The sequence below is a fragment of the Engraulis encrasicolus genome, chromosome 1 (genome assembly GCF_034702125.1).
Source record: "Engraulis encrasicolus isolate BLACKSEA-1 chromosome 1, IST_EnEncr_1.0, whole genome shotgun sequence".
NCBI lineage: Eukaryota > Metazoa > Chordata > Actinopteri > Clupeiformes > Engraulidae > Engraulis > Engraulis encrasicolus.
Genome location: NC_085857.1, coordinates 34877985 through 34887984, shown reverse-complemented (window position 1 = coordinate 34887984; position 10000 = coordinate 34877985). Strand labels below are relative to the sequence as shown.

Sequence of the window (10000 nt, the reverse complement as noted above, 5' to 3'; positions counted from 1 at the left end):
GTCATTTTCAAGATCAAAGTTTTTTAAAATAAAGGTTACTACATGATAATTACATTGGCATGAACTAACATGTTTTCAGGATCTGTTTGTTTGGAGTGCTGTTTGGGTGGATAAAGACACTACTGCTATGGTAATATCCATGTGTTGTTTGTCAGGGCACATCATCAGTGATGAATCATGGTGTCACTAGGTATTTTGGGTCTTTCAGCAGCTGAACTGAATACTCAGGAGCCACTACATGTGTAAGTAGAGGGTAAGGTGAAACGGTTGGTACTGGAGACAGACAATGTCCTGAAAGGATATAGGGCTTTAGCATAGCTTTCGGGTAAGCCAGAGTAGGGCCTGCTGTAGCTTCATAGGCAAGGGTCAGGGCCTTGTATTCAATTAGGGCATGAAAAAGAGGACATGACTGGGAAACTGAGGCTATGTGGTCAGAGAATGATAGATGGTCATCAACAATGACACTTAGATTTCTTGTGGCCTTATTTGAGGCAACAGTAGCAGAGTCCATATTGAGTTCGATATCATGGCAACCTAAATCTTTGGCTGGGATCACCAGCAGTGCATTTGGGCGAGGCTCAACTGAAGGTTGCATTCCTTCATACTTGTGGATAGTTCAGAGAGGCAAGCGGAAATGTGTGTGACCGTGGAGTCATCTGGCACAAAGTAACTGTGCTTCATCGGTGTAACAGTAGTATGAGAAGCTGTGAGAACAGATTACATGGCCCAGTGATGTGGTGTACATGGCAAATAGGAGTCCCAGCACCAGCCCTTAGGACACCTCTGTGGAGAGGCTATGATTTGAGGACAGCTGACCTTGTCCTTGATACATGCTATGATACCACCAGACTCAAAGAATGTCTGAGAACTTGAGAAACATAAAACTCAATTATTTATCTAAGAGAGATGTTAAATAATAATAAGATGTTAAATGTCCATAATCTCCTCTGAAGATATCTTCTGGTTTACTAGAAACAAAATAAAAATAGTTATTTTGAGCTTGGCTTTTTCAGATTTTGAGTTTTTGCATTTTGAAATTGAATGCATATTTAATTAGATATAGTCCAATTAGCATATTAAAACATAACATTTCAGAAAACTTGCAATACATTTTTTTCTCACAAATATGTGAGTAATCACCGGATTAAGTTTCATGGTGATATCGGCAAGCTAAATTTTTTGGCCTATTCACCTGGAGTGTCTCTTGACCCTTATAATAAGCCTATGGCAGCTATGTTGAAAAAACTCATTTCCCAAAGTCAGATTTTACTAGATTTTTAGTATGTCATTTAGCAGGTCCAATAGTAATAGAATCCATAAAAAAACCTTTTGTATCAATTTTTTTGGGGTTAAACCTTAAATGTACTCGCCTATAAAGAAGAGTTCCTTTTGGACATGTTCATTGCCAGACCAGTGTGTCTGTACACGTAACAGTAAAAAAAAAAACTCTTAGAGAGTACTTTGGGACCAAATACAACCGAGAGGATGTTAAATTGACTTCTTGAAGTGTTGAAGTAACACTGCAAATGTACTGTGTACTGTACTGCAACCAGTGGACAGGCAGCTCTGGAAGCCCTACTGTGTCCCGGGACAATTCTGGAATGTATGTGTGCTCACATGTGTTGATGGGTGTGTATGTGAGCTGTGCAGGCTTCACTGGACTTGTCTTTGCTACAGTTTTATTTTTTTTATTATTATTTTTGGGACTTTTCGTGCTTTTATTTCATAGTGACCGTGATATTACCATGAAGATGGTGATAGGAAAAGAGCTGGGTCCCCGTTGGGGCAGCTGGGAGATGGGCTATAAATCAGAGGGTTGTAGGTTCGAATCCCTCCTGTCCACTCCCTGACGTGCTCCACGGCTGCAGGTGTCCTTAAGCAAGGCACCTACCCCCCATACTGCTCCAGGGACTGTAACCCATTCCCTGTAGGTCAAATAACTGTAAGTCGCTTTGGACAAAAAAAAACCTCAGCTAAGTGTAATGTAATGTTACCATGCCACAGCAGTGCTTGGGTTGCTATGCTTTTTTTTCTGGAATACTGTCGCTGATTAGATAGAAATATTCCTGTTATGAACCCGAGTTTAGTAGATATCGCGCAGTGAATGAGGCAGCCTGCAAACAGTTTGAAGCGCAGCGTGTTCGAGTTAGAAAGTTGCCAAACTCTGTTGCTTGGTAACCTTTTAAAATTATGAGCGTTCCACGAACTATCTTTCTTTGCGCACGCTATAAAATGGCAATAAACATGTTATTTTAAACTACTGGCTAACTATTTATGCTTTCTAATGTTGGTAAAAGCCGTATAATAAGCGGGATAATGTATTGTCCACACGTGACTATCGGAAAATATTTCCCTTCGAAGCGGAATAACACCCCTCCGCCTTCGGCGTCGGGGGGTGTTATTCGCCTCATCGGGAAAATATTTTCCTATAGTCACGTGTGGACAATACATTATCCCTTTCTTATTATACGGCACTCTAGAATGTTGCAAGAGCTCCCATTCCCTTTCAATGGGCGGACCCAACGTTCGGTGGTCACTACTTTTCTGTAATGCCCACCTAATAATACCCGCTGCCAATGGCAACGAGTTTGGTCACTTCAGAGATCACTCCGCAAGTAGATCGGTCATATCTTCACTGATATGTCTTGCCTTCTGATTTTTAGCAGTAGCCTATGACAGCAGTGCGATTAACGCACGCTGCTGGTGGCCCACTGATGCTCCGGTAACCAACCACTTCTCAAACGTCTCAAGACGAAGTGCAACAACACTAGAAGTCTCATTCAGCGATTAATTTTAAGTTATGTCATCCTGACAAAGTTACAGTAATAGCCTAATAACAAAAAATGCCGAGTGGCCTATCAGGATTCATCAGCAACATCTCATGCCCGAGTGTTGCCGTTCCAAGAAAGCAAACTGTCACTGTCCGCCGGCCGCTGTCGTGACCTATTTTATGAACACTGTTTTTGTTTTTACAAGTGAGGAGTTTGTTGACAGTTTCCTTAAGGGTGTAGCCTGTAGGTTAGAAGTTGCCTCATCCAGCCAACCATCCGGCGCACAGTGCTCTGCCTGCTGTAGCAGGATCGATAATGATGGTCAAAGCGCACAGCAGTGCTTGGGTTGCTATGCTTTTTTTTCTGGAATACTGTCGCTGATTAGATAGAAATATTCCTGTTATGAACCCGAGTTTAGTAGATATCGCGCAGTGAACGAGGCAGCCTGCAAACAGTTTGAAGCGCAGCGTGGCTGTAACAAGTTAGAAAGTAGCCAAACTCTGTTGCTTGGTAACCTTTTAAAATTATGAGCGTTCCACGAACTATCTTTCTTTGCGCACGCTATAAAATGGCAATAAACATGTTATTTTAAACTACTGGCTAACTATTTATGCTTTCTAATGTTGGTAAAAGCCGTATAATAAGCGGGATAATGTATTGTCCACACGTGACTATCGGAAAATATTTCCCTTCGAAGCGGAATAACACCCCTCCGCCTTCGGCGTCGGGGGGTGTTATTCGCCTCGTCGGGAAAATATTTTCCTATAGTCACGTGTGGACAATACATTATCCCTTACTTAGCTGTTTGAGCCTCGTCCAAGGCCGTCTTTGCTACAGTTACTCGGTTTTATCTGTCACATGGCCTTAGAGAAGAAGTAGAGAAAGCTGCAGAATGTGTGTCGCAACGGTCAAATGTTTAGTCAGTCACATATTGTTCCGTTTGGGAACAGAAGCGTTACAATCTGAATTGCCCCGGAGATTGTATTGCCAGGTTGGGAAATAACTTTGAAGAGTTATTTTACTGAACTGAAGTACGCATTTTTTGTCTAACATAAGTAACACGATGCTTGAGAGGTGCAGTCAGTACATAAACTACACATTCTCTCAGTGAACATAATGTTAATATAATCGGTTACGCTTTATTTGGTAACAATTTAATGGACCTTTAATTACAGTGTAGTTACTCATTAGGCACCGTGGAATAACTGGTGTAATAACATGTAAGTTCAATTGTACAGTGGAGTAGAGTAGATGATCATTTATTGATCCCAGGGGGAAATTAAGATGTCAGTAACACACATACATACATACATACATACATACATACATACATACATACATACATACATACATACATACATACATACATACATACATACATACATACATACATAAATACAGAAGACATAACACACTAGACATTACACACATTCATACACATATATTAACCAATGTAGTTCATGTTTTTACATCGCACTCACAACATATATTTTTGTGTGTCTCCCAAGGGTGCCTTGGGTCTCAGTTCATGCCTTTGCTGCCCTGGATTTCATCACTTTGGCTGATGAGTAATAACACTGTAATTAAAGGTTCTGTTTCCACGTAGCTTGATTTTTTTTAAGTGTGGATATTTTTTCTCTTGTTTAGGAGAAAAGAGAATATGGGGATAAAAATAAAAACTCCATTGTAACAGGTGCATGTGATATGTCGGTTTTATAAATCTGCTTACGTGGAAACGGAAGGCCAAAACCAATGTAGCCAGGAGAAAAAAATATCCACATTTAAAAATATCCTGCTATGTGGAAACAGCTCCTTAAAAATATTGTGTTACCTTTTATTTCACTGTTCCTGTGACATTAAGTAGGTTTGTAACAAAGTATGTAACAACATGTATCATTATCTACTTGTACTGTATTGTTATTCATGTTTATTATATGGTTGTGACGTCATCTGTCGAATGCTCCATTCATTTCAACGGGGCTCCCCAACGTTCGGACGTCTGTTATTTTTCGATAACGGACGGGTTGGTCTATAACAGACCGCTGTCAATGGCAACAAGACTTTTCACTGCTAAAGCGACTTTTCAACAAGGCTCTAATCAGCTGCTGTGATAGACAGCACCCGTTGTCCTGGCTACCGCTGTCAATGGCAACAAGACGTTCACTGCTAAAGCCACTGGCTTGTATACAAGTCAGTGGCTAAAGCGAATGTTTCATATCACTCCGCAGGGGGTCCGGTCTTTTGTCACTCATAATCAGCTGCTGTGATAGACAACACCTGTTGTCCTGGCTAGCCTACCTAGCTGTTGCCTAGCGGTGTTCCACAACGGCTCTGTTTTGTTTTGCGCAGCAACAATCTTAACATTAAATAGGTCTAAAGAAATGTCCCCGCATGTGTGAATCATTTAAGTATATCCATATAATAAGCGGGTTAACTTTCGGCGAGTCGGTCGCTTTGTGGAATAGCAGCACTTCAGAGAGAACAAGACCCCTCCGCTCCGCGTCGGGGTCTAAAGATTCTCTCTGTCGTGCTGCTATTCCACGGTAGCGACCTTCTCGCCGAACGTTAACCCTTACTTAATGTACCTCATTATTAATATTACATGTAGATACACTACATAAAAAGGCACTATAAAATAAAGTCGTACCAGGTAATTAATGACCACAACGAGAAATGTAAACCCATGTTGATAGATTACTGCAGAAACTATACCTTTTAGATATGAGTCAGAACAATAGAAGTGATACTACCTGTGGCCAGGGTTGCCAGATGAGGATGATGATTTCCAGCCCAAAAAATGCTCAAAACCCGCCTAGAAGCACAAAATCCCGCCCAATTCTATTGATTTCTATGGCAAAAATTGGGCAGGTTTTTCTGCTAAATGCCATTTTTACCCGCACATTGACATCCTAAGCAGCCCAATTGGGCAGGAAACAGCCCAATCTGGCAACACTGCCTGTGACCAACCTCTGTGTTAAGAGCATGTGTGTGTGTCTGTGTGTGCGTGTGTGTGTGTGCGTGTGTGTGTGCGTGCGTGTGTACACTTGTGCGTTACTATGTTTCTGTTTCTGTCTCTCGTGTCTGATGTGAGCGTGGGTAAGTGACGTGTTGCTAACCATGGAAACATTGTCATGTGAAACAGTCAAAGGCGTAGAGGCTGAATATGAGGACAGTACAGTGTGTCATGAATGAAAACACAGGCGTGAGGGAGTCCTTTAGTCAGTCAGACACACAGACAAACATGTTTTCATTTTTATTTTTTTAGGGCTTTTCAGCCTTTATTGGTTTTTGTGAGACAGGATAGTGAAGGAGAGACAGGAAGTGAGCTGGGAGAGAGAGATGGGGAAGGACCGGCAAAGGACCCGGACCGCGAATCGAACCCGGGTCGGCCGAGTGTTAAACGTGTGCCCTACCATATCAGCCACGGTAGGGCCGACAAACATGTTTTCATGTTGCCTCGTAATGTACACGGTTCCACCAGTGGAACATTGTACTATTCCTGGAAAAATCACAACTGCCAGTGCCAGTACTACACAACTATGACTGTGCACTGGGCCTTTGGGTGATACATCATGACTTCGTCATTGCCATTCTGGTAACAGTTACTTTATGTCTCACTGTAATATTGTGACTGACTTGCTCTTATTCTGATAACAACATGCTACTCAGCTAAGGCGCATGTGACACATGTGAATATGTGACACTGTGGACACCATAATTTGGTGTGGGTGTGTTGTGTGTTTCTGTGTGAGTGTGTGAATGTGTGTATGTGTGTGTGTGTGTGTGTGTGTGTGTGTGTGTGTGTGTGTGTGAGAGAGAGAGAGAGAGAGAGGGAGAGAGAGAGAGGGAGAGGGAGCTGCCTTTGCTAAATGTGTGTAAGAGTGAGCTATATGGTTAATGTATGATTCTTGACACCTTAATTTCCCCCTGGGATCAATAAATGATACTTTACTCTACTCTAGCAGGGGCCTTGTCTTAACACCTTTTTAGACCATCCTCATCACTGACTTTAACTGACTGTGTGTGTCTGTGTCTGTGGTCTGTGTGTGTGTGTGTGTGTGTGTGTGTGCGTGCGTGCGTGTGTGTGTACGTGTGTGTCCTCCAGTGCTCAGATGGCAGGTCTGCTGTGTGAAGAGGAGGGGCCAGAGGCTGACAACGTGAAGTACTGTGGCTACTGCAAACACCATTACAGCAAAATGGTGAGTCAATAAATACACGCATGCGCGCACACACACACACACACACACACACACACACACACACACACACACACACACACACACACACACACACACACACACACACACACACACACACACACACACACACACACACACACACACACACACACACACACACACACACACAGAGACACACACACAGACACACACACACACACATTTTCATGCATACACACATGCACATGCAAGGACAATATACTCCAGGAATGGGCACCTTTCTTGATAAAGAGGACCAACATATTTCATCGCCACCATCAGAGGGCCACATGACCACACACTTCAACTATGAGAGAGAAATGATAAATAACATTCTGTATTTATACCCATATATGTATTAAACCATGGCATTTTAACAATGATGTCTTTGATAAACAACCAAGATAAAATATTTTGTTTTGAAGAGAGAGCAAAATGCTCACTTTCCTGTAATGCTGGCACAAAATGATGTGGTGTTTATGTACCGGGCCACAATGAGTGAGCAGGCGGGCCGCAGGCGGGCCGCATGTGGCCCCCGGGCCTCCAGCAATACAAACATCCCTGATATACACTCAAACGACTCAGAGGTTCACTTGCACTCACATTAGCACATAGGCCCATACGTATGCGCATCCATACACACATACAGTACTCACACGCGCATACTGTACATACCTAACCTAACCGGAACACCTGCTGGAGAACACATACATATTGCGTTGTTGACTTTTCACACTTGTTGACTACACCTCATCTCTGAAACCACAAAGAACAACAGGCAGAGCATGTTTAAAGCAAACAGTATCGACAGGTGTCACACAGATCACACAGATCATTAACACCAAGATGTGTTCCCTAAATTATACTGCACCAGCTAATAAACTGTAAAACGTTGCAGCCAGTTCAACATAAAAAAATAAGCTACCCTGCTACCTTAACCCGTTAAGACACAGCGTTATAAATTAGTTGTTACCAGAATGGCAATGACCAAGTTGTATTGAATCACTAAAGGCACTGTAGTGTACTGTGGTAGTTAAGTTTTCAATGGATATTACAGTGTGCCACAGGAGGTACAGTGTGCATTATGGGGTTACGTTTGTATGTTAAATAAACTTAAGAAAGCCTTGAGTTTAGTTAAGTCTCAAGTTGATTTAACTCATAAACTTAAGGCAGCAGGAGAACTTACTTGTTTACATTTAACTGGCTTGCAATGTTGTACAGTGTATGCCTTACCCAATTGAGCGTTACAGATTTTGCCTACGCTTAAAAAACCTTTGTGGTTTTCCTCAGAAGCACACCCTCGCTTTGTTATCAGATCTGGGTTGTTTTTTTTCTCTCCATTTTTCTTCTTTTGCTTTTATGTGACAGCAGTTAGGCGGAATGCAACTAGTGCGAATTTTGTGAAATCTCTGCTCTGCTGTGCTCTACTCTGCACTAGTGACTCTTGCAGCAAGCAGAGTTAAGAAACTAGGTCCGTGTTGGAGCAGTGGCATACAGTAGGTGTGCACAGACACGGTAGGGACGAGGGAGTGCTAAAGCTTTTTAAAGGTCTTTTTAAAAGTTTTGTCACAATGTATTATTGTCCATGTTGACATGATAATCTACAAATGCATGTGACGATAATGCCCCAATGTAATAATGTAGCCTTTACAGCGTATAGTAAGTTCCACATGTCCCCTATCCCCCTCCCCCTTAGCACCTGCCCCCCCCCCACAATGTCTGTGCGCACGCCACTGATTAGCTGTGTCCTTCCTTCCACTTCCTACAATCACTTCCCACTGTAAATATAGTTACTTTCAGAGTCAAGTAGCACACAGCATAGTCACTAGTGGTGTCAACAATGATCGGCGATGCAATCCAATGCGGGGTATGGACGATCCAGAATCGATCCGGCAATTTCCAGAATCGATCCGACAATTTTTTTTTAAGTTTCAATTACTTCCGTGGATATTTCGGGAGCAAATGAATGTTGAATTAAATAAAAGTACTTCAAAGCATTGCAAGACTGATACAGACTGATCCAGACTGATACAGAAAACGGCCAATAAATTGTTGCTCAGTATCTGACTACTTGTATTGCCTCATCATGACTGATGAAACATTTGCTTTGCTTTCAGTAGAAATGTAATGCATTGCAATGCATTGTAGGATTGAATCGGATCGAATCGCATCAAATCGAATCGAATCGCTGCCTCCCGAATCGTGATCGAATCGGATCGTGAGGGCAGTGCCGATCCACACCACTAATATTCACATATCGTTCACATCAGTAGGTATTATTCTTCAGGAGAATACAATACGCTAGAATACAATAGAGCATCTGAACTCAGTGGTGTCCCAATTCAGAGGGGTGCACACTCGATAGTGCCTCAGTAGGCTATTGATCTGCTCCTTCCTTCCTTCCTGCTTTTCCCGCGATGACTTCCTTCCACAGAGTTAAGGTGCCGGTATGCTTGCTGCAAGATACGCGAGCGCGTGCACGATTCGCTCATGAACGCGTTAACATGCGTATTTAATGTCAATTTTGCCAAATGTGTGCGTCAGGTGCAATATCTTCAAACTCGCTGGGGGCGATCGTAAGATAGACTGCGCAGTTCCACGCGTGTGCTTGATATGAAAACGACAATGGCAGCAACTTTTAAGAGCGTCTCGTTGAGTTTGTCCGAAAATTCAAACATTTGGGATCATACTTCCTTGTTGCACTTTGAAAAAGGTGCATGCACATACAGGAGTAGGCTAGTAGCAGTATTCTTTCCTTGCCCTGCCCAGGGAGCCCCTTTTTGTTTTGTCGTTTTCCTTGCCATCTGTGTCCCCAATTTCCGCATCCCAATGTTGCGTGCTCTCTGCCCCCTGGATGATACCGCCAGTATTTTGCATCTCTTGGACAACTGCTTTTGAAGCAAGCATGTGCTGTCGGTTGCTCGCGGCGACGCGCGTAATTTACAGCTCGCAGCAAGCATACCGGCACCTTTACAAGAGATTCCTTCTGATTGTGTCGGGCTACTTGACCCG

General features: G+C 42.7%; 1 protein-coding gene across 1 annotated transcript in view; it reads left to right on the top strand.

Annotated features, from left to right (window-relative positions):
- The window catches only part of LOC134450646 (protein AF-17-like), a 96746-nt gene that overhangs the window by 18960 nt on the left and 67786 nt on the right, over positions 1–10000 (top strand). The window contains exon 6 of the mRNA XM_063200537.1: positions 6877–6970. Within this exon, the coding sequence (XP_063056607.1) occupies positions 6877–6970 (94 nt within the window). The remainder of the gene's footprint in view (positions 1–6876; positions 6971–10000) is intronic.